Source organism: Paramacrobiotus metropolitanus, unplaced genomic scaffold, assembly GCF_019649055.1.
Source record: "Paramacrobiotus metropolitanus isolate TYO unplaced genomic scaffold, Prichtersi_v1.0 Parri_scaffold0000105, whole genome shotgun sequence".
In the NCBI taxonomy this organism is placed as follows: Eukaryota; Metazoa; Tardigrada; class Eutardigrada; order Parachela; family Macrobiotidae; genus Paramacrobiotus; species Paramacrobiotus metropolitanus.
In genome coordinates this window covers 420,003-444,195 of record NW_026570325.1, presented here as the reverse complement: position 1 = coordinate 444,195, position 24,193 = coordinate 420,003, and the positions used below count along the sequence as shown (strand labels likewise).

Genomic DNA, 24,193 nt, shown 5'->3' with positions numbered 1-24,193 from the left:
ATATTGGATCTCGGTGCAAACGTTTCAGTATATTTTCAATAGTAATATAGATATCAGGCATTATCAGCTGACGTTTTTACAAAATTCACATCGTTATTGTTTTTGCTTGCAGCACTCAAAAGATCCGTTTAACTTTTCAAAACTAGTTCGGTTTTAGCAGAATTTTAAAGATTAGTAATAAACTGCAGAAAAGTGTAAATACATAATTTGTAAACATATGATTATAAAGTAAAAGCATTAAAAGTGTAACATATGTATGTAAGTCGTTATTAAAAACTTGTCATAAATCGAATTTCTCAGTCGTTTCAACGACAAGTAAATAACGCTCAGACTTCACAGGTTCTGTACAAGATTAAACGTAAGCTATGCAAGTACAGCGAATTCGCCGCCCTGGCTACTTGTATATGGCAAGAGCTCTAACGTGGGACATCATTTACTTTTGTAGAAAATGGTGTGTAACATTTTGTTGATACAGATAAAATTGTTAAGATTAGTTTAGTTTTGTAATACTTTTTGTGCTGAACAAGTCCTCTTTGATTGTACTTGGAAAAAACAAGTAGAAGAACGTATACACTTGGAAATGTGGACTACACTGGTGTTTTTCCCATAGACGCATATGCTTCACCTTGTGGAGCGTCTCATTCCAAATGACACAATAGAGCCGAAATCACACCTCATTAGCGATGGTACCGTTGTCAATTATCATAATCCAAGACTTACAACTGGGTTACTGGAGCAACCATCTGAGGCCGTCCCACTTCTTGCCCGGATACCGAACCGTACGATTACGAACCCAGTCAGCATGCATGCACTCTTCTCAAACGCTTCCTGATAGTGTCGTCCAAAGGTGGACAGTGGCGCTCCACCGTGGAAAAACCATAAAAGTACCACCGCTCTTAACCAACCGACGTACTGGCCGAGGCAGTTTGTGCACACAAAAACTTGTCACATTTGTATTGCTTCAAACAGTGGGAAAGTTTGCCGTTTTTTTATATCCGTTTTAAAACTGCAGGGTTTTCCTGGGTACGTGCCGTTTGCTCCAAGGATTTTTTTTATTGACTATTAATTTGCTTGAACACTTTATAAGTGCGGTTGGGTTATCTGTGTTTTTGCGATAACAGTATTATTCAGGCCACTGATAATTGTAGCATTACTCCGTAATTCCGCTCACTCTATTCTGAATGCCGCAGTACGCTTATGTGTAGGTGGTTATCAGAACCATATACTTTCAAGAAGGAGTTATCTGATGCTTGAATACATACAACATTAAAATTTACGAGATTTACCGTAACTAAAGGTATGAGCAGCATTTTCAGAGTCGGTTTTTAAACTGATTATGTAATCGAGATGGGGAACCAGGTTTCCAGCGCGGACAGCAAACCCGAAGAGTATGGCCGGAGTATGCAATACCGCTACCGTCATGCTGATTTAATTGGCAGGGGATCGTTCGGCGTTGTTTACAAAGCCAAAGTTACAAAGCGTGGCAATTATACAGGCGAGGATATTGTTGCTGTCAAGGTTGTACATATCGGTTATGTCGAAACAGCTCCTGACCATGACAACTGGGTGGCAGCCGCAAAACGACTGCGCAAGCTTACTGAACTGTTTCACGAAAATCTCGTTGTTTATCATAAAGTTGCCATTACCAAAGCTTCCGGTGGAACCACCATCGAGCTTGCAATGGAATATCACCAAGGTAAAACGAAAACCGAAGCCTGACAGTTACTTTCATCTCCTTCTTTAAGACAAATGATATCGAAGTATGTAAACGTGAGTGTACATCGAAATACAATTTTTAGGTGATCTCGCTTCCTTTCTAAAAGAAGCGGAGAAAACCGAAAACCATCTGCATGCTGATACCAAGCTTAAACAATTCGCAACCGACATCGTTCGAGGATTGGAATACCTGCACCAAAATGGCATAATTCATGGCGATTTAAAACCGGAAAATATTCTAGTGCATATATCAGATGATGGTCATGAAACGCTTCTGATTGGTGATTTGGACGACTTAGTGCAAATGCGCGAAATCTCAACGTGTTCGGCAGACATTTCGCAGTTGCGCGGTACAACGCGCTATATGTCGCCAGAAATGCTCAAGAAATTTTCTCAAGAAGGAACAGAGGCACCGGGCAGAACAACGGATATTTGGAGTTTAGGTTGCATTGTGCTGGAAATGGCTGAAAGTTTTAAACGCTTACCCAAAAAACGACTAATTAGAGGTGGAAAGATCGTGGATGTTGCAAAGGATCAAACGAATCTCCGGTACGCCAGGCTGATTATCGAAGGTTTCGTGCCCTTTATCAGTGATGAGGTTGAAGAGAACACGGCAGATCTCATCCGCAACTGCTTGGATCCAGTTAGTAAAAACAGATTATCTGCAAAAGAGCTGCTGCATAAGCTAGAGAGAAAAGAGGTTATAGTATTTCTTCTCTATTGCGGCAATGACGTCCGACAGTCTATGGTATTCGATCCCGCAAATAGCTCGTTCTGTGCTGAAGACACATTAAGCAAACCGACGCCCTCAGGCCTGATGTCACGTTACTGGCTACAGTTAGCAGCGACGGACACAGAAATAGTTTTCACTGAAGGAATAGATCGCTTGGAAAACATTTACGGGAAATTCAGTTTCTGGGATGTGGGAAACGGAACGTGTCGGGAGCTGACGCCTTCATTGGATATATTTTTTCACATGCACCCGATCGTGGTGAACCAGAAACTTTATGTCTGGGACTACTTTGATTCCTTTCAAGAGATGGATATTTTTACTGGACAAGTTGTACGCCTGAAGGATCCTCCTGCAATAGCTCGGTAAGTGTACGAGTAGTTTCGTGTAAACTGTAAAGTAGTTTGACAAAACCGTAGCGACACGTTTGATTTCCAAATGTTTGGGAAGAGAAAAAATCCTTCATGTGAATGCGCGCATCGGGTTGGCTTGTACCGAGACTTCCAATTTTTACTGGATTTTTACAATCACTTAATGTACTTGCATACGATTTTAGCACACCATTACAATTGTTATGCCTGCAGCGACGGCAATCTTGGCTACATTCAGGCGGTGGCAAAGCGTGGTAAACATATATTTTATGCGACATTTCCCGGGATGCACCGACATAATACCGTAACCATGCACCAGTATGATACCGGAACCAACGAATGGAAATCTTTGCCAGATTTGCCCAAAAGACGGGATAAATTTGCAATGGTTGTGGTGGATGGACACCTGTACGTCTTGGGCGGGGAAATTGCTGAACCCGGTGGCATCTTTCCCACAGCTGACTGCATTCGACTGAATCTGGACACCGGTGCCTGGGATCAAACTGAGGCCCTTGGGCAGCCGAGGTATGATCATGCCGCTTGCGTGATCAAGGACCGCATATACGTTTGTGGCGGAAGACATTCGGCGAAATACCATGCGCTTACAATAGAATTTTACGACACGAAATGCCGCGCTGGATGGTCGTCCGTCAACTTGTCAGATAAGAGTATCGACCTGATGTCGAGCTTGGCGGCGCGTTGCAAGAATTATTACGATAATCTGACTGCAGTATCCGTCAATCTGGGCAGCAATACCCCTCTCAGTCCAAACCTTGTCAGCTGACTGTGTTTAAACCGTTTAACTGAAATAAATTAGAGTAGTAGTGTAGTACTACTACTCTAATTTATTAATGATTTCCACAGCAGACACACATTCATAGAGCATTTCATGGCACAGCGGCACCCGCATACACCTAATCGTATTGAACATTCAAAACGAACAACAAAAGTTTGCGTGATAAATTTATTTTGACAGTGGGAATTCACTGAAATGTCATCCAGTCAATGTAACAGTGCTGGTATCCAAAGTGCAAGTTTTAAAGTTAAAAGTTAAGGGGTAAAAAAGTGTAAAAAAAGAAGAGTAAAAATTACTAACAGCCGTCCAGGTTCTCCCACGGATTCGTTATCTTCGGAAGCCGGTGTGGTTACAGAACTAACTACCGATGGCTTGTTCCGATGTCCTCAAAGCAACATTAAACAAAGGCCAGACATGCGTCATCCCATTAGCAGCGCGCTAAAGCATTTTGGTTATCGTTTTTCGATTCAGCGCAAGTAGAGATGGGCAGACCTGCAAGTTGCCTAAACGCAGACTTTCAAATTTTCTCATATCTAAACTATTCCATGCTGCCGTCTCATCCAGATTTCCACAATTCAGCACTCCATAGCTGTAAAGATTACCAACAATATAAGCAACAGGTGTCATAAATGGAATTATGGAGTAAATATAATGGGATATGCTAATAACTGATACAGGTATCCTACATACATGCAACATCAAAGGTCACCAAATTAGAACGTTATTTGGCCGGTTAAACTCACAACTGGAGCAACCATCTGAGGCCGTCCCACTTCTTGCCCGGATACCGAACCGTACGAACCCAGTGAGCATGCACTCTTTTCAAACGCTTCCTGATGCCACACTCCGTGTAGCTAAATGGATGGATCTTCGGATTTTGAAAGATAGTCTACATCGAGCGCGGTTTGGATTTGGATGGGTGACCACTCTGAGTTCAGGCTGCGAGTGCATGGCCCGCAAGGCTGTGTGCGACGTGGTTAGTCGGCATCAGCGCTGACCGTACTGAGTGGCGTGTGCGTTTCTTCGACGCCTGGGCTTAAACGGATCCTCCATGGTTCAACTCGCTCGTCGCATCAGGATAAAGCACCCGCGCTCCATTCCTCATTCAACTACGGATACGGCCGAACGATACGGATCTTGTTGTTATAGCGTTTAGTCTGCGTGCTTTATACACGTTTATGTCAATGCTTAGCCATTGTCTAGTGTGCCAGTGCATGGGTCTAATAATGCTTGCAATTCTGAGCTGTGTTGTATCATATGCCTTCTGTAGCGGAGTTTGATAATGAGCGTGTGTTGTGTTCGGCCAGGTTTAAATTCCCATGCTGTGTATGCAAAACACAGCAGGTTAATGGGTTACCTGCTACCGAGATGAAACTATTAAACTATTAAACTATAGTGTCCTCCACAGGTGGACAGTGGCGCTACAGCGCGCGTTTAAAGCACCGAAAAGCCTCAGTACCGGCAGTGTCGAACTGTAGAGCGGGAATCGTTAGGAGCAGCGGGAACGGCTTGGCCATTTTTGCCCTATTTCGCATTGAATAAACAAACGTGTAGTTTGGTAATCCCCACGTAGAAAAACCTATCACTAGCTGGCGCAGGAGCAGACGCCGGCAAATGGCTTACAGTCTGTATAGTCGCAGGAGAGGGAGATAAGTTTTCCCGGGAATGGGATTTTCGTCAGCGTAGTGAAAGTACGGAGAGTTCTCCAGTCCCATGCGGCAATGTTTCACGAAGATGACAGGGAAAACATGTTTAGTCAAAGCAACATACTGAAGCGTTCAGCGTAACATTTGTGGTTTTGATCAGTGTGGCTAACCACACTGATTACAGGTTTTGAGATGCTGCGGTAAACTGTCGAGTTGATGAAGAGGATATTTAATTGAGTTTCTGCCGATCTTACGTGACGGCAATTAAATTTGCTAATGTGCGTTGAATTGAATAAAGTGTGAGCCGTACTGTCGTGAGTTGTGAACGGTTTGACCTTTCCTAAATTCTACATTATACCACCAGTGTAGAATTGTATTTGGCTACGTGGGCCGCCTGATAAGCATTCCACTGTGAGAGATCCCAGTGTCTCGTTGTAATACGCTGTAATGCAGTGTGCCAACGCGGTCATGCACTGGGTGCGGTGATCCATATGGAGCAGGGATAAAACTTTGGTTTTCTGGCTGACAGTGCGCTGGAGGAGGAAGGCAGTACGGTATCCCTCGGTGCCCTGTTGTCCCGGCCACTGACTACTGATCCGTTTGAAGTCAATTGTGATATATGTGACCGACGGTGGATCAGGCAGTAATTGCTACCACAAAGTGTTCACTCTGTGAGGCGGAATGTCTTGAGATGCGATTGAATATTCATTAGATATTACAGCAAACACACGAACAAGGTGTCTGTACAATGTCAGTGTACTGTATTTCTTGAATACATTTACTAATATTATTACTGCATGTCAGAATTACCCAACTACAGCAGCTATGTGTCGTTTCCGGTTTTATTTTGTTAGCTAGATACTAAAAAGGAATGCCTGGCAGTAACATGTCATAATAAGGTGCTATGTTAGTACTTTGTAAGGAGTTTATTTAGGAAATTCTCATCACGGAATTTCTCACCGTTTGGCTGCACAATGCGAGTGGACATCTAAATGCAATAAGGTTTCACTGAGAATCTCCAACGGTGGATCACGGAAGTGTAATTCATCATTTTCTGCAATAAATCGTTTTTAGTGACTTTGCCAATGTGATATCGCAAAAAAGGGCAAGACTCACTGATATGGTAGTTCCAGCGGTAAAGTTAATGGTGAAGGATCCTCATACCACCTTTTACCACATTTGGCTCCTAATACCACCTTTCATACCCCGTTTGGCTCCTAGTACCACCTTTTGCACACCCCTTTTGACTCCGCATACCACCATTTATTTATGTATTACTTAACATTTGCATGTGTCTGTCAAATTTTATTATCTGGATTAATTGAATGATAAGCTTGCGCAGCCACATCCACATCCACATTTACACGCTTCGCTTCATACAATGCCGCATCTATAGCGGATATGAAATCAAATCCCGGATTGACAAATCTCTCGGCCTGTCGTCCGGTGCGTCTTTTTAGTAGGAGCAGTTCTTTTTTCTAAAAACATTCTGATGCGCGTTTTTGTGTAAATACGATGTTGTAAAATTGTAACCTGAACTTGTGTAAAACATTATAGCAACAAATAGTTTAACTTATATTTTTATCAAAAGTTTAAAAAAACTTATGGTGGTATGGGGAGTCAAACGTGGTACGAAAGGCGGTATTAGGAGCCAAAGGTGGTATAAAGGTGGTATGCGGAGCCTTCACCAAAGTTAATTTACGGCCAGACAGTAATCACAGCGATTCAAATATGCAATTTGTAACTTTAAAAGTCGGAATGCGAAACAGTGAGCCACATTGAAATTCACCCCGTAGAGGAACTATAATTGAGCGTTATACCAGTGAGCTGGAGTAACCGATTTTTCATCCAGCAACATAAAGGTACAGAATGCATAATCTCAAGAATAAGATGGCATCTTGTAGATGCTCCATATCGAGACCATCTGCGGAAAATGTGCAAGCATTTCGCCAAAATAATACATGGTACATGGTATTGTAATACATGGTATAGTACATGGCTAATCCGTCAAAGCCAGGTCTTACCTACGACATGCAGAACAGATGCGTAACCGCCAACTTTCGGTCCGTACCAGTACTGATAAATAGAGTTTTTCATAGCAAATGAGATCTTCGTTGTTTCTTTTTTTCAGCACTCCTCAGTACACAATCGACGCATTCAAGACTCTTACCTACGACATGCAGAACAGATGCGTAACCGTCTACTTTCGGACCGTAACAGTACTGATAAATATAGTTTTTCATAGCAAATGAGATCTTCTTCGTTGTTTCTTTTTTCCAGCACTCCTCAGTATACAATCGACGCAGTTTCGCTGTTTGGTGAAAACACGCAATATTTTGGATTAAGAACGTGATCGACACTGAATTAATGCGAACAAAGAGTTTGTCCCGTCGGTAGTAGGGCAGCCGTTCCTTCAACAAGAAAACAAAATCTGCTCTTTAAGCCACACGTAAGGAATATTAGAATGATTACCGATCGATAAGTGTTCAAAAATTATTGACAAAATCATGCAAAAAGGCTGTTAATTATCTGAATACTAAAAATCTCTTGCAGGTGTTCGGCCTCTCCTCGTTGTCCCGGGTGATCTCAGCTCCTGATAAACCGATTTTCATTGCTTTAAAATATTCTAGATTCCTTTCAGGGCGGTGGGTGTTGTGAGACTAATGACCTTTTGCTGTTTTAAGAATTAGACGGCCGGTGGTCACTCAAAAGCTTGTTACCATGGATGCCACAGGGCTAACATGAGCTGGCCTGTTACCACGGGCACGTTATACTGCACTTGCACAAGAAACTGTTTTATCTTCGCCTCTGTGTTTCTTGTGGTTAACCGACGAAACCGTGCTTATTTCAATCAGTTCCTAATTTGTATTGGATCTTTTTAGATTTTGATAAAATCTGAAATGAAGTCGAAAAGCACATTACCGTTTTCTAGTATTTCACTTGATCACTGTCACACCTTGCGGCCCAATGCACTGAGCTGTATCAACAGTTCGGTCAATCTCTCACATAATTATAGCAGCCCACTTAACATCAGTACAGCAATACTACGACGTAATGTGACCACAATTTGTTTTTTACGGACAAGAACCACGCACAGTTTTTTTCAGACGGAATTTTTCTATATTGTACAGGATGTAAGTTCAAAACCCGGAAACCGGCAACGATGGGCAAGCATATTGTAAAGTGTAAAGTACGCTGCAGTCCAATAATCGCTCCAGTCTAATAATATTACTTAATCTTCGTCTGCATTCTGTACAAGTTCAATATTTCCATCGTTGGGCCTCGGAAGAATCCTCGTCAACGATTCGTTGACGAGGATTCTTCCGAGGCCCAACGGAGTCTCACTGTACGGCTCTGCTAAAGGCAGACACGATCGACGATTCAGCGTAAACTGAATCCACGAAACCACACCCACATCCCTGACGCACACGCTCGCGGCTTTCGAACATAATTTATTTTTTTCTCTTGGTCACAGCAAACAGATGAGTAGCAGATACCGGTACGTGTGCAGCAATCATGCTGCAGATACAAGCAGCCAGTTGATCGGCGAGCTGCTGTAGTTGTAAAATACAAGTTCATTTCTCTGTACGATTGTCGAACAAATGTACTAAATCTTTTTTGTCAGTAAGTTGAAGCACACAGCTACCATTTCCTGGAAGCACTATGCGAAATCTTCCCGCAAAAAAAGGGAATTTGTTACTCTGAATCCCTAGCCCGTTGACCGTTGACTGGCTCCATGGTACTATTCAACTTCTGTGCATTTTGCTGGAACTTCAGTCGAACACTGTGTCAGAATTTGTTTTGCAAAAAACAGTACCACGATTCACTGAGTTTGTACATACTCCTTGATATAATGTGACTTTTCCGAATAAATGACTTATCACCTGCATCTGGGTTTGCACTTGCTTTTATCAGTTAAGCGAGGAAAGGGATAATGTTATCACAGTTTCATAAAAAGTTCTGCGAGCTTGCTTTTGCGGGCTGTCATTCCGCGGAGGCTTACGCGGAATGACCCTGAATGCGCGCGGGCACTGGGAATGACTGCTAATTATGCCGAATAAGCCATTGCGCAGAGCCAACCGACGGTAAGCCGTAAAGGTTAGTTGCTCATCCGGGTTGAGCGGAAAGTCCGTTGCCTAGTATTGTGCAATGGTCTGATATCGGTACAGAAGGGTTGTTGAGTTCCGTAAGGCTTTCTTGGTAATTATCTTGTCCGGTAAAAATAACTGATTATCCTGACGTATGGGTGCCGTAAAATAAGAAAAAATTAACTCCTTATGCTAAGAGCTGCCCAGATATTTATAGGTACGTACGTACATACCTGCTTGAACCCCTCTACAACGAATTTGTCTTCTCGGCTCCGTTTGCAAAAACGCCAGCTTCAGCATAATTCCTCCATTATAATCCTTTATTTTACAATTCGAACAGAACAATTAGTTGCACCTATCGGCAATATTGTGATTTGCCATGAATCAGGAATTTTGATTGATCCATTCAGCGTCTACCGACTCCTTGCAGGTCAAAAGCGGTTGAGCGTAATTAGAGAGCATACTATCTTCTAACCGTGATATACCGGCCGTCACTGGCAAAAGGTGTTCTTCGTGGCAGAAACTACCGCTTTGCAAAATTTTATCTGCAGTCCAAACACCAGTTATTACCAAGGGTACTGGTAAGCGGTAAGTTGCGAAGAATCTAAAATAACTATATCTTGTCTACCTCTGTAAAAACAACTCGTTCGGCATCAAAAAGTTTCTATTTTTTCCGTCTTTTGAGGTGTCGCTTGGATAATCCTGTTTTGAAACACATGAAGTGAAAGCGCTTGCAGTTAGCATAGCATAGACAGCAGTCTGTGGAATTGACCGATAAGGCGACCAGCCTGATTCTTCGTGTAATCAACCCCATGATTCCATGAAGAAGTGGTTTCTATAAAATTCTATAAAACGAACCGTGTTCTACTCATTTTATTCTTACATTGCAGTCTGTGGCGCGAAATATCATTTATTTTGATTACGAGGAAAGTCTGATGGAAACCACTAGCGGCTCAGTCCTTTTTGAACCAGATGGCGCCGAACTGTCGGATCACTTTAGTACATGGCAAGAGTTCGACGAAAGCTTCAAGGAATACCAAAAGAAGACATTTCAAACGTTCGCTATTCGTCGCTCGAAGAAGCTGAATGCCAAAGATCCCCGATTTCCGGCCTTGCGATACAAGTCAGTTAACTATGCTTGCGGCAGCCACGTGGTCTATGACGCTGAGAAATGTGGAAAGAGGCCATTCCAACATGCCCGACGAGCTGGATGCGGTGCAAAAATAACTATAGCGGCAAGGCTAAAACAACACCGCCTGGTTATTACTCTGAAGCATCTACTACATAATCATGCTCTGACTACGGATAGTTGTCACAATCTGCCAGAAAATCAACGAATGGATCGAAAAGAAACAGCAAAAGCCCATGATTTTCAAAAACCAGGAGTGGAGTTCACAGCCCTTGCGAATCAGAAGCGGGATAAAGTAGCCGACGCTGATGCTGAGAAGCGCTCCGGCAACGCCGTCATAGAGCAGTCGAACGACACTGCCATTATTGGCATATTACCTATAGATACTGACCGAGGACTGACCTCACCGAACGTACATCGTCTGCGCGATGCCGTAACTGCTGAGCTGCACGGAGTGGAATCAAAAGGGCTCGATCAAGGTCCGACAGATCATCAACCAGGAGTTACTGATGCCGTTGGCCGTCGGGTTGTCTCTGAGCGCCGAAAGTCGGCTCGGTTAATGGCGAAAATGGAGATGGGTTCCAGGAAAACAAAAACTGATACATGACTTAACGAGTTGTTTTTATGTTGCAACGAAATAATATGCTGTGCGCAAATACCGTGAGCGGAGTGTACGGTTTCGAATTTGCAGCGGCTCACATACGTGTTAGGCCTTAGTCGTTATAGAAAACTTGAGATGTACCGTATACGGACTACGGAGCTTGCAAGTTGCGCTACCGGTTAAGCTATCCATGCGAGTAAACCTGCGCTTCCATGTGCAAGTAATGGCGGTTTTATGATATTATCTACGCTAGAGTTAAGCTTACTGCCTAGATAGCCACAACCGTCTACTGCTTAAATATGATTTGCAATGCATTGACTAGATCCAACAGCTCTCAAATACTTGTTCAAATGCTCTTGACTACTCTTAAAATACTATTTTCAAAATTTAGAAACAGCCGGCCATAATTTTTCCGAAGCCAGCACTAGCAGTCATGACGAGCTACAACGCATTTCCTACGATGATTTCATCGGGGGAAACTGTAACCTGTCCAATATATCCAAGACAACAGGACTAACGACGGAGCGTGCCCGCAGTATACTTACGTCCGACCCATGGCGCCAGCTGTGTGATACTCCAACCACATCCACTGCTGTTACGTCCCAGCCAGCCAAAACTGTCAAACGTCAAAACGGTCCAGCAGCCAAACGCAGACGCGCAACTACGATTGCCCAACACGGATATCCTATGTCTGAACACACTCGACAAGCCTCACCAAATTTAAGTCCGCCGGTTTGTCACAGGGAAGCAGCAGAAGCTCCGGAACTTTGTGAGCCGAATGCATTTCACATTACGGATAGCCAGAGCGGTATGATATTATATTTTGCTAGTTTTTACGTTTATGTACCAGATGAGAACAGTAGCCGCTAAGAAACAAGAAACTGACTGAAAATCACTTTAAATACCGGTACTTAGTTATTTGTGAAACTACTATTGTAGGTGTGCGTGGGCGTGGCTCTGATCGTGGCCGTTCTGTTCGTGGCAGACGTGCTGTCGTACCTGGGCGGGTGTTTGCTCCGGTATCGGCAGCAGTTGGGCAGGAAAAACCGGCGGCAACGAACGGTACGACGCAAATTTAAAACCTATGTAACTGATTTTTGTGCACCTGTACACATGTTTGTGTTTAGCGTATCGTCGCATGGCAGCACGTGGGCGCGGGTCTGCTGCTATAATGCAGAGCGCGGGATCTCCGACCAAGTTCCCCGGATCAGGATGCTGTTCCCGCGGAGCACGACGTAGACATGTAGCTGGTGGAATGCGTGGGTCGCGGCGTGCATGTACTGTTGCACCGGCTCGTGCATGCTCACCAAGTCCACCCCCAACGCGAGCACCGACACCACCAGGTAGCACTCTCTTATTACAATATTATATAAAATGCAACTGTGCCGAACAACAAACCTTAATATTTGTTTAGCACGTCGCCTTAACTTGTCTATGGGAACACGGCTCTCTCGCGGAATGCCTAAGCGCGGCAACCCAAGCATGCGGACTGCAGCTCGTGCGCATCCACCGCCTTCAACTTCGCGCGCTCTTGCTGTGGACCCTGATCAGAAACCGGCACCGAAATTGTTGGGTGGCGTCCGAATGTCGAACGGTATCATTGTTGCAGATGATGGCAACATTACACGGGTCGCTGCTGCTGAGATGACTGCGCTGCAGTTCCATAACCGACGTCGTTTGTTTTAAGATGTACGAGCGTAAATTAAATACTTATTTAAAGAAAATGCTGGCAATACTCCGCAATATTAATTATAAATATCACTTGTTTTCTACAGGTAGCGCCGTAGAGCGTCGCTGCAATGTGGACGGAGCGCGGAATGCGAAATAAGCAGGTTAAGCGCCGTTTTGTTGTTATTGCATGGGTTGTTGCAGTGTCATATGTTATTGTAATGGTGAACACGTGGTGACTGGGATGGTTTGTCGTTTTGAAGTTTTAAGCGTGCTTACGGAGATGAAACTGTTTCATGTAATGGCTGTAACAATATTTTTGATTCTCTGCAAATGTGGAACGGGGCATTTTTCCATGTTTTCGGTTTTTTTTTTAAAGCAGTGGAATTTTTTCTCATTAAAACAGCTGAACTGGGTCGCATTTTTATATACTGTACTGACACCCTGCACTTGGAGAAATTTTGTACAGTATGAGAAGCACAAGACTGTAGACAGGTGGATTTAAAGCCGATGCGTTCAACCAATAGCCAGCAGTCTGCATGCAGTTGCAAGCCGTGTATGTGAGCAGTGAACGCAGTCGTACAACGTACGCGTGGCTGCACAGCAGAAACTTTCTCCGAGTGCAGGGTGTCAGTACAGTAATCTAGTATTTTTTAAATCTCTAATGGGAAAAAAATTAGGATGACACTACAGCCAACCCCAACACCTCGTTATAGCCACCCCTTTTGCCGCATCCCGTTAATTATAGGCACCCTTATTAAAATTGATTAACTTTTTCAGACAACCTGGTTTTTTAAGCATCCTTGAGTAAGTGAATTTTCTTATACTATATGATACACGACACAAACGAAAAACCTTTTGGGCCGCTTGTTTGGTTCCATTTTGCTCGTTGCTTCGCAGCTCGAATTTATTTGCATCAACAGAAGGTAATCGCGCTTGGCCAAGCAAGGACAGCGCGAACATATCGAAGAGAAAACAATCAACGCCTGAACAGATCGGATCGGTTTACCGCTGAACGTATTCGTCACCGATATCGATGACATCAGAATGTCGGGCAGATGATATTCGACAGGGTGATCGCCGGCTTTACTGATTTCTGTCAACGCAAATACGGAGGCATAGTAACCGGCTTGACTGATCCAGGAGACGACGCTCTCTGCAATCCCGATGCTGATGAATTCGTCCGGAGTCTGTAAATGCTTTAAAGCACTTACAGACAAACCATGAGTCAACATTTTATTGATTGCTTTATGAGACATAAAGTACATTTAATACATTATTCACTGGTTGATATTTTCTGGCCACTTTCTTCCGTTGCAAATCACATCACAGTATGACTGTCCATACGAACTGAGTAAAACTCTGCAATGTAAAGGAAAACCTCATGCCGATTTTTGTATCAGAGGCATTCCTCGCCTTGAAAATTCAATTTTGCTAGTGCGAAGGAGTACAACGACTACATCGCCAGTCAGCTAAATAGCTAAATAGTGTTCAGCTATTGCAGAATCTGTATGTATTTAGTACGTGATTCTCTGCGTGCTCGCTGCATAACCAACTGATTATCAACTCACCACAACAAACAAATTACTCCGTTGCCATCGGATGATAGGCATATGCCACAGGATTGCTACCAGATTTGTAAGTGTGTTTCTTCTCCTTCGCGGAAACAAGCGTACTATTCACTTCCGTTTGATAGCTGAATAGTCTTTTCATCCAACAGATTTCTGTTCTTGCAGTATACTTAAACTTCAGATTTCTGTTTTAGAAAGTGGTACTATTAGCGACCATCTCACGGTAAATTTCCGTCACTGTTGTTACAACGGTAGTAACAGAGTATTTTAAAAAATGCCTCTGGCTTTAAATTTCTTATGTTTTTTTTATGTTGATTGATCGCAAGAGCACAGCACAGCTTTAAGTTTATTATTAGTAGCTCAATCCCTCTAGAAGCAAAATGGCTTAGATCAGCGACCACAATTTATTTTTGAATGGTTTGATTCCGGCGGCAAAAGTTTTGATAAAACAAGTGAAATTTGCTCCAGTAGTTATAAAACGGCGCTTCACTGTAACTCCACTAACGCTTTCATTCTTGAGCATTCCAAACATCGTGTTATAGTATGTCAGTTCATATATAAACTTATGTCATAAGTGTAAAGGTCATTCGCAGGAGGAATCAAACCTCTCAAGAAACCTGACTGAATTGTAAGATTTCTGAACAGTCTTTTTCAAAATCGAAATGGCGTATTGCCTATTGGTGTGTCTGTCAGAAATTGTTTGCAAAAGATGTTGCGCCCCAAAACGTCCTTATTCTCTCATTGTATTATTTACGTTTTATTGCGTCTGCTGATTACGAAAATTAGAAAAGTTTGAACAACCCTAGCGCACAAAATGGAAATTGCAAAACATGAGATTGGAGCGGAGAGTCAAACTGGCAAAAAAAACTATAGAAAAGAGCAAAAAGGCGAACAATTTTATAAAGAGCTTAATCGCCTTTCATTAAAGTATCTGATAACACTGAAAACTTGACAACAGTAACCCAAATACCTGCTACGTCAATGAATAATAATACGTCTAATTTTATATCAGCGTACGCCGCGATGCCAGGTGGATCCAGGCGTCTTCGTTAAAAGTAAATCAGACGCGGCTTGTAACAGATGGCTTGTTCCGATGATATGGGGGAGAATCGCCATATAGCGGTTCCGTAAGCATTTTCGGCTTGTATCCGGTTTTGCTGGCAGCGCAATCGTGCGCTATCAAAGAAGCGTTCGAGCGACTGTTAAGAAGGATTAAGAAGAAGGAAAAATTTCAGCGCTGTGACCGGGCAAAAGCTAAAGAAGGTTGCACAAACGGAACTCTGGTCAGTGGTAAACTGCTGCTACAATGTCCACTTTTAATGCATGCTTTTATTTTGCGAGTATGGCGCTACAGAAATCAATAAAGTTTCCATTATCAATCATAAGATTTCATGCGTATTCTGAATCGGAGTTACAAAGAAAGTGTATTACAGCGCAATTTTAAATTTTTCGAGCGTAAGTTGTTGTCGTTGACTTTTACTGTTGAACGAAGTCATCGTATTTTTTTTGTCGCATGCGCAGTGGTGAGCTGAAGTTTACGAACTTTATAATGGCGCTTTCTGATGCACATTGTGGCAATCTGGACTGATGCAGGGCATCAGCGGTGACAGCGTACGAGTACTGAATCCGATCAGTTTTGATTGCGCCAAACATCAATTTCGTTGACTGCCGTCAGAGCGCGTATATGTACAGTACGGCCGTGAGTGCGGAAAAAAAGAGTGAGATAAGACTGCTTCGCATCCGTAGAAGGTTTTTGTTTTCTTGTTGATCTCATGTTGATCTGTACGATGTTTGTGCAACTGGAACCAACAAACCAACTTTTATTGGCAAAACGAGTCTACCAAAGATGTGCCTGGGAGTAAAATCTTATCGTCGTGGAATAAATTATAGTTTACGGTGATGAGTGAAAAGTCTGCCACGAATTTCGTTTTAACATATTGTTGACCAGCTTAGACATAATATTTTGTACGCTCTTCTCTTTCTTGCATAGGGCGACCGCTGCTCAGTCTTCCAACTCAAATTCTGGCAAAAGTTCTTCGAGAGACAATCGATTGCAGTTATTGGCCCCCTTTATCTTATGCTTTAGGATAATATGTATAATATTTGTGTTGCGTATTTATTCACTTATATGCGGGCTGATTAATTACAACAGCACGAAAACACCACGCGACTTGTTCTGTGTTGTGATTGCTTTAATTACTTGTTTAGTGCCGCCAATTTGCAGCGTGTCACAAGCGTTTCCGTCGTGCCGTATCGCCGTAGACGCATAAGAGTGTGATAATCATTAACAAACTGGATTGCTGAGCGTTTCATTATTCAACCATGTACTCAATGCTTCTGATCATGGTGGACACGAAGAAGTGAACAACATAAATACTAGTGGTGATAGTAAACTACAATATTGCACAAGCGCAAGCTCCAGTACCAATGGGTAATGGTATTGGATCTGTAGGATTGGAAAAGTGTGACGTACGCTCTTCATGGCGTCAGAAAAATTTTATGCTCTTGACGAAGGATATTAGTAGCATCTCGTTGCGCTCGATGCAAATTAATACCATCCCACTACCAATCAGCAATAATTTCATCTCATGTAATTTTATTACCATATGCGTATAATGAACGTAAAAGACAGTACACTAATGAATCTGTACAAATGTAATTGAATGGTGAAGCGTTAAAATATTCGGAGATCCAAATAACAAAAACTGTTTTTAGACGTCTAAACCTCTAAATTAATTTTGTAAATTTCAAGAAAATAAGATAAGCTCAGTCCAAATGATTAACTGCTAATGGTTCACCAAACCGTGGCACGTTTGCGATTCGTTTGCGATGGGCGGTTTTTGAATGAATGTTGTTTTGGATGATGATGTTTTGGATGATGATTGATTGGGCTTGTTTGTTTTGCCCCTGGATGGCAAATTTCCCGTCATCCAGTATGGAGGGTGGCTACGGGACCTTAGTCTGGTAGATTGTTGTTCTCCAGAGGCTGTGTGGTGGCAGCTGTCCCGTAGACATCCCGCGACACACCAGCGGAGTACCCGTAAGTCTCCAGCCTCAGTTTTTCTCTGCAAATGCTCCTCCGCGGCTGCTAATATTATGCCTCAATACTCCTGTTCTGGCTGCGGTAAATTGTTACAGGGATGGGGGTCTCACAGGCGATTATGTCCCAGAACCCTGTCGCAAGAGCCCGAACTTATTCCCGTCTCAACCCAACAGCCTCCTGCTTCAGCAGCTTCTGCGCCGATGACAGTAAACCCGCCCGCCGATCAGGCTGCACGCAGACCAACGTTGCCAAAAGAACGAATTACTCGCCGGGTACCACACGGCGCCCGTCGAGCCGTGGCAGCGTCGTTTGAGAAAACCATCAAGAATGCCGTGCAACATAACGATGAGCAGCACTGGATAACGCTCCTGTCTTTTGCATCGCAGGTATTAGCTGTTCCAGAAAGCCCTGATGGTGCCCGCAAAGTCTCTCTCGCCACTTTGATGAAAAACGCGGTAGCAGACTTTGAAAGTGAGAAGAAACGTCCGCCAGGTCGGAAACGGAAGAAGCCTAAAAAGCCTAAAGATCCTAACAGCGACTTGGTGAGACGCGTAGGGGTCAAGATTGACGATGGCGATTGTTCGGGGGCCGTTCGCATTTTGATGTCCACTGATGCTATAGCTGAAACGTCGCGCGAGGTCCTGGATATCATGGCAACCAAACATCCTGAGTCTCCCTTGCCTGATAGACCCAGAATTACCGCACCAGCGCCATTGGTTACAGCGGACGAGGTACGTCATGCGATCCTCAGTTTTCGACGCGGGTCCGCTGCAGGTCCTGACGGCCTTTTACCTCAGCACCTACTGGATATGTTGGGGAAAGTTCAAGATGATGTCTCCGCAAGTTTTTGCAAAAGCCTGGCCCAGCTACTGGACATCATTGTTCAGGGAAATATTCCAGACTCCGTTCGTCCGTATTTTTTCGGTGCAAAACTCATCGCCTTGCGGAAGAAAGACGGTGGCCTGAGGCCTATTGCGGTCGGTAACACTCTGAGACGATTAACGGCTAAAGTCATATGCCGCCGCGTTAAAGAACGGTCTACAGCTGCCCTTCAACCAAGTCAATTGGGGTTCGGTATCAACGGGGGCGCCGAGGCGATCGTGCATGCCGCTCGTGAATTCTTGAGCAGTGATCCAGATCAGGTAAAAATTCTTCTGAAGATTGACTTAAAGAATGCCTTCAACTGTATTTCCCGCGCCACCGTCATGGAAGTTGCGAGTGTTCATCTTCCAGAATATGCGAACTACCTGTACGCCTGCTACGGCCACTATTCGGAGCTATACCTCGACGATGAAATTTTGTCCTCGCAGAGCGGCATCCACCAAGGCGATCCACTTGGTCCACTTTTATTTTCTCTGGGAATTCTTCCACTAACTTCCGCGCTCAAGGCAGCTTTTAACGCGTGGTTTCTTGACGACGGTACACTTGGTGGGTGTGTCGAAACAGTCGCAGCGGACTTCCAGACTGTCATCGATACAGCACACGCAGCCGGACTCAGTGTCAACATGTCTAAGTGTGAGATTTTTGTCTGTGGAGGGACCTGCGATGAACGGGAAGCAGCTGTGAAAACCTTCCTTGAACGTTTTCCAACTGTTTCAGTTGCTGCACCGGAAAACCTCTGTCTGTTGGGTGCTCCACTGATGAAGAACGGCATCACGTCAGCGATACAGCAGAAAACTGAAGTTATGCGCCTAATTGCTAATCGTCTCGACCTGTTACCCAAACACCAAGCTTACTTCTTATTGAAGTGCAGTCTCAGCGCGCCAAAGGTTATTCACCTTTTACGTTGCTGCCCAACCTTCGAAGCACGAGACAGTCTCATCGAATTTGACGACGTTCTTAGACAGTCGCTGCAGTCCATCTGCAATGTGCGCATGGACACATCCGCATGGCGTCAAGCTTCCCTGCCAGTGCGCTGTGGTGGGCTCGGGATCCGACGGGTAGAGGAATTATCTTTGCCGGCCAACTTGGCCTCGATTCACGCTACCCAAGGTCTGGTTTGCCGACTGTTGCCGCATTCAGCAGGAGTTGACGTGACGGACCACGTGGCTCTTTGGAGGTACCTGTCCGACGACGCACCGCCTCCTTTATCGGAAAGCCGACACCTGCAACGCGCATGGGACACTCCGTATTGTTTAACAGAGCAGGCAACCATGCTGCACGATGCTTTAGACCCTGCTAGCAAAGCCCGGCTGTTAGCCGTTTCCACTCCGGAGTCAGGCGCTTGGACACACGCACTTCCATCTTCCTCCATCGGAAACCTTTTAGATGATGAGACGTTTCGGATTGCCGTTGCAATTCGGCTTGGCGCACCGGCGTCATCCGATCACCAGTGTAAATGTGGAAGCGACGTTGCAGCAGACGGTCATCATGGCCTGAGCTGCAAATTTTCAGCGGGAAGACGGTCTAGACATGACTGCATTAACGACATCTTGCGACGGGCTCTTGGCTCAGCAGGTATTCCCGCAAGGACTGAACCTAGAGGCATGCATCACGATAACGAAACACGTCCCGATGGCATCACCACTTTCCCATGGACCAGGGGACTGTGTTTGGCATGGGATGTTACCTGTGTTGATACTGTCGCCCGTTCGTATTTGGATCAGACCAGTGTAAAGGCCGGAGCGGCAGCAGACCATGCCGAAGCCGAGAAAGCCAAAAAGTACAGTTTTCTGTTGGGACGATACGAATTTGCGGCTGTCGGCTTCGAAACTTTCGGTAGTTTTGGTACATCTGCCAAACGATTTGTTAACGAAATTGGGAAGAGGATTTCCCTACAAACTGGCGAGATTCGTAGTCTTGAGTTTTTGAAACAGAACATCTCTCTAGCAATTCAACGTGGTAATGCTGCCTCCGTATTCGGTACCGTTGAGAATGTTGTTTCGTTTAACCGTAATTAGATCTTGATATTGTTATCACGCTATTGAAATAAAGTACACATCTGTACATACCGCGTATTATCACAGTTTTATGCGTGCCTCGTTTTATGGAGACCGGCATGTGAGCATGGCATTGCTGACAAACACTGATTTTGCTACGGTTGTCATGCGACTGTCAGACTGATAAAATTCTTTTCTGCTAATTATGGTAGTGTGCAATTATTTAACATAAAACCGGATGATATCACATCTCTCACATATCCGGTGCCGTGTTACTGCAGCGCTACACTTTGGCTGATCACCACCGCAGCTTGCAAATTTAGCTGGTTATTGCATCATTTACTTTTACGAAGCTTGAATATTATTTAAAGGGAATCGGCTTTCTTTAGCAAAGTCATTAATTTGCTAATTTAGCAACCTTTTGAGTACGCTTGGCGCTAACAAACTAAATTAATAGGAAGTTACGCTATTCACTCTTAACTGAGAATCATCAGTAACGTAGCAATTTTCTACAACATGTCCTGTTGGGTACCACAAATTTCTGAAGGGATGAACATCTACCACATCCATCCGCCACCGTATGGCAGCGGTAATCGGCGAAAGTCATCCGTGTCGGACGACGAGCATGGTCATAATATCATGCCCAGGCTTTTCCGTAAAAGTATGGATGCCGGGAACGTTGACATTGAGAAAAGAAAGCGCTGGCCATACCGCATGTGGCATCGCCGTGCGTCTTCAATGTCGGAAGATAAACATGATGGACATGGAACTGGTGGACAGACCACAAATTCTGGAAATAACGGGCCACAAGAAAAATTCCAGCGGGACGTTGCCGATACTTCGCCGGTAAAATACAGAGAAGAGTTCGTTTGTTTTGTATACTGCCAAGTGTCAAGATAGGTAAAGCTTTGCAAGTAGTGAAAGGTTTGACGATCGCTGAGTCTGAATACTTTTCTTATATGAAAGGAAATAATATTATGTATCCCAACCAATGCAAGGTTGCAGGCTTCTCAGTCTATTTCCGGACACGAACAACGTTCCCGAGCTCATTCCGACCATTAACCGCGTAATCTGGCGCTGTTACAATAATACTGTACACAATTTAATTGCATAACGGCAATTTGCCAGAATAATCGGTATTTTTCTTTGACGATGGGATACTGCAGTCGCTTTTCCGGCAACATCGATGGTTATACTTTCCAAAGAAATGTATCATAACATTAGGCGTGCTGCACGCTGCAGGGGCAAATTAGAGTTCAAAAGTTTACTGGAGCAACTGTAAATTATTTTTTCCCAGTGTTCGGGTTTTGGATGTCATCTTACTTGTTGTATCGGAATATTGCTAGTTTAACTTTGCACTGTCTTTTACAGACTAATGTTAATAACTACTTGTTTTTTCGCGTGGGAACTATGTATTGCTGCCGAAGCTATGGCTGGAGCTTTTTTTGCTTGGAACATGTACATAAGTTGTGTTCAACTGAATAAAACGAAAAACTGACATGCTTACGGCGCGTGTCTTTGCACAGAAACTATTTGCCACAAAATCCTGGACGAGAAATGACTCTAACTATACTCGTATTCTTTTGCATCTGTGTGCTACTTGTGATTTTATTCATTTGGTGCCGTAAACAGCTTACATTGGCATATATGATAACGCTCATCGTCCTTTAATGCAGGCACTCTGTAGGTATTAGGTAAATCCAATCTGTTGCGCCATCGCTCATGCTACCAACCAGGGACCGGTCAGAGGAATACCTCGTAGAAAAATTTCATTTCTTTTTTTGAAGACAGAGTATTCATAGGGATTACGTGGCGAAGCTTATATAGTTTACTTTCCCCCCAGGGCCTTTTCAAAACTTCCATTAGTGTTACCAAAGCACAAATATCGGAAAAACCGTTATAGTGGAGATAGTACTGCCAGAACGTTTATAAAAGTTTCCAACATAAAAATAGCCTTATTACCGCAGCATTGCAGTTGCCATCCGGTATGAGGTACAATTTAGCCTATCGAAACAACTTTAATTACGCCCACTGATATTTCTTGATTGGTTCCGGCAGATAACCGCGAGCCATTATGGTGAGCTGAAAATTTCCAAGTTCCATCACGTCTAAATCCCTCATATCCCGTTCCTTCCAATAACGGGAAAGCTCTGGAGAGTCACATGTGCCATAACTGCAAATATAATATGCTTATCAACGATGTAAGTTTTATAACAGCTATCTTGCAGCGTAAATGAAGTGAGACACCGATTCACCACCATTATTGACGGTATACCTTATTGTAAATGTAAATTAACGTAGGGATATTTCTATCCCTTTTATCAATCCGTAGTCCTTACTCGAGGCTAATTAAAGCTTAAGCAATATGCCAGTTTAAAATTCACAATGAGTTCGGAGCTGCGCTTTATCAGTCACAAATTAATGTTATATACCCAGTGTCTAAATAAAAACCTTTGCATTTTATGTTTATGAACAATGTAATGAGGCGAAAAAAGTTTGTAAAGACATCGTGTTGGGCGAAACTATGGGTGTTGCACCAAGCATTTTTCATGTGTTCCAAGTTTCTATTGCAACTATTGAACGAAAAACACCAAAGTACATGCTAATCGCCTAAGAAAATCTATTCGCCTCAAATTCTTTGAAAGTATTCAACTCAGTTACTGTTCTTTGAAAGTATTCAACTCTTTATTCTCAACTCAGTTACTAGTATTTGCACATTTACACTACACGTTATCGTGAAGGGGTTACCAATTGTGTATGGGTAAAGATACTTACCCGCATACTATAACTGTTTCATCCAAATTCAAACAGAGATTAAAAAAGTAATTTTCTTGAAATTACCTACATATTTAATTTAAGTTTGTGGTAAGTACAACAATTACTCTGTACGTAACTGAGGAAACAATAATACTCACAGCATTAGATACTGACACAGCTCACGCCACTGCGGTCCAGGATATGGCACCGTTTCCACCCAACTAGCATAAAGACTTTTCAACTGGAGTTTTACGGAAAGATCCACTGGAGGAAAGTTCGCCTCTAATCCTAATTTGAAACTTTGCAAGCAGTGTAACTTCTCCATCTTACTGCTGACATTGGAAAAACTCATTATGGGGATCGTAATCGTGAGATTCAACGGTTCCATGGTGTCAGTGAGCCCGGGCATGCGGTGCTCAAACTCGTAGCCATAACACCGTGCAAGATCAACACTGTAGTGTCGAATAATCAGTCGACGGCACACCCGGGTGAAACGTAGCGGAAGGAAGTACATGGACCCCAGGTGCCGATCGTCCGGATCGTCATCGTCTCGCGGAAACAGCGGGGCCACGAACACGCATGTGTTTTGGAGGATGAGCAACGGAACCACGCAGATTATCTTCAGCAGATCCACAATAAGACCCACACGAGAATCCACTTCTGCATCAGCACAGTTGCGGAAAAGATTGCGCAGAACCAATATTTTGGTGGATTTAGTCACGGTTCGGTGCAGGAGGCGTGCCGTTAAATAGCCCTGCGTTTCGCGGCGAAGCGGCCATTGTATACTCGCAGTTAGATCGGCAAAGTCGATGACAGTGCAGGTTGTGCTGGCGGGATCCGCCAAAATGGAATTCCAGAGCGCGCAAGTTCTATCAGTGCATCAGAGAATGACGCATAACCTTAAATTTGTCGTGCACGTAAACTACAGGACACCCCCACATATTCGGATGCTGGATGACCGTCTGCGTAGTCGTTAAAAATTGATGCCCATGCGACATCGGCACGCAAAACTCTCACCTTTTGGCACTAACTTTAGAGTGAACGTCCAGAGACACCAGCACTTCTTTTGAAATTTCGGGTGGCATATCACTGAACAGAGCTTCTCCCACTAAGGTTATAAAAGACAACCCGAAATGGGTGATATTAGCTTCGCATTCAAGTGAATACTGATCAACATGAATTAATGGTCAATCTGAAT

The 24,193-nt window shown here is 43.7% G+C and overlaps 1 protein-coding gene and 2 long non-coding RNA genes across 5 annotated transcripts; all 3 read left to right on the top strand.

The window, feature by feature from the left end:
• Positions 1–1,309: 1,309 nt before the first annotated feature.
• Positions 1,310–4,998, top strand: LOC129597481 (mitogen-activated protein kinase kinase kinase A-like). 3 transcript variants are annotated; one of them, XM_055495051.1, is made up of 4 exons: positions 1,310–1,696; positions 1,800–2,811; positions 3,031–3,342; positions 4,291–4,998. In XM_055495051.1, the coding sequence occupies exons 1-4, from the start codon at positions 1,348–1,350 to the stop codon at positions 4,328–4,330; spliced, it is 1,713 nt and encodes a 570-aa protein (XP_055351026.1). In that variant the 5' UTR covers positions 1,310–1,347; the 3' UTR covers positions 4,331–4,998. The 3 variants fall into 3 exon arrangements, with proteins under 3 accessions (XP_055351026.1, XP_055351025.1, XP_055351027.1); XM_055495050.1 differs by having other exon boundaries at positions 3,031–4,998; XM_055495052.1 differs by lacking the exon at positions 4,291–4,998 and having other exon boundaries at positions 3,003–3,218.
• Positions 4,999–11,846: 6,848 nt separating this feature from the next.
• LOC129597502 (uncharacterized) lies at positions 11,847–12,322 on the top strand. The gene is made up of 3 exons (XR_008691576.1): positions 11,847–11,885; positions 12,017–12,139; positions 12,205–12,322. It is a non-coding gene; the product is annotated as an uncharacterized LOC129597502 (long non-coding RNA).
• Positions 12,323–20,460: 8,138 nt separating this feature from the next.
• LOC129597483 (uncharacterized) lies at positions 20,461–21,736 on the top strand. The gene is made up of 2 exons (XR_008691568.1): positions 20,461–21,084; positions 21,244–21,736. It is a non-coding gene; the product is annotated as an uncharacterized LOC129597483 (long non-coding RNA).
• The last annotated feature ends 2,457 nt before the right edge of the window (positions 21,737–24,193 follow it).

What these genes read in the sequence shown, in the direction of transcription:
- LOC129597481 (XM_055495050.1), top strand. Translation starts at nt 1,348, where the DNA reads ATGGGGAACCAGGTTTCCAGCGCGGACAGCAAACCCGAAGAGTATGGC. An exon ending in TGCAATGGAATATCACCAAG is followed by an intron (nt 1,697 to 1,799) that starts GTAAAACGAAAA and finishes TACAATTTTTAG; the next exon opens with GTGATCTCGCTTCCTTTCTA. An exon ending in GATCCTCCTGCAATAGCTCG is followed by an intron (nt 2,812 to 3,030) that starts GTAAGTGTACGA and finishes TTATGCCTGCAG; the next exon opens with CGACGGCAATCTTGGCTACA.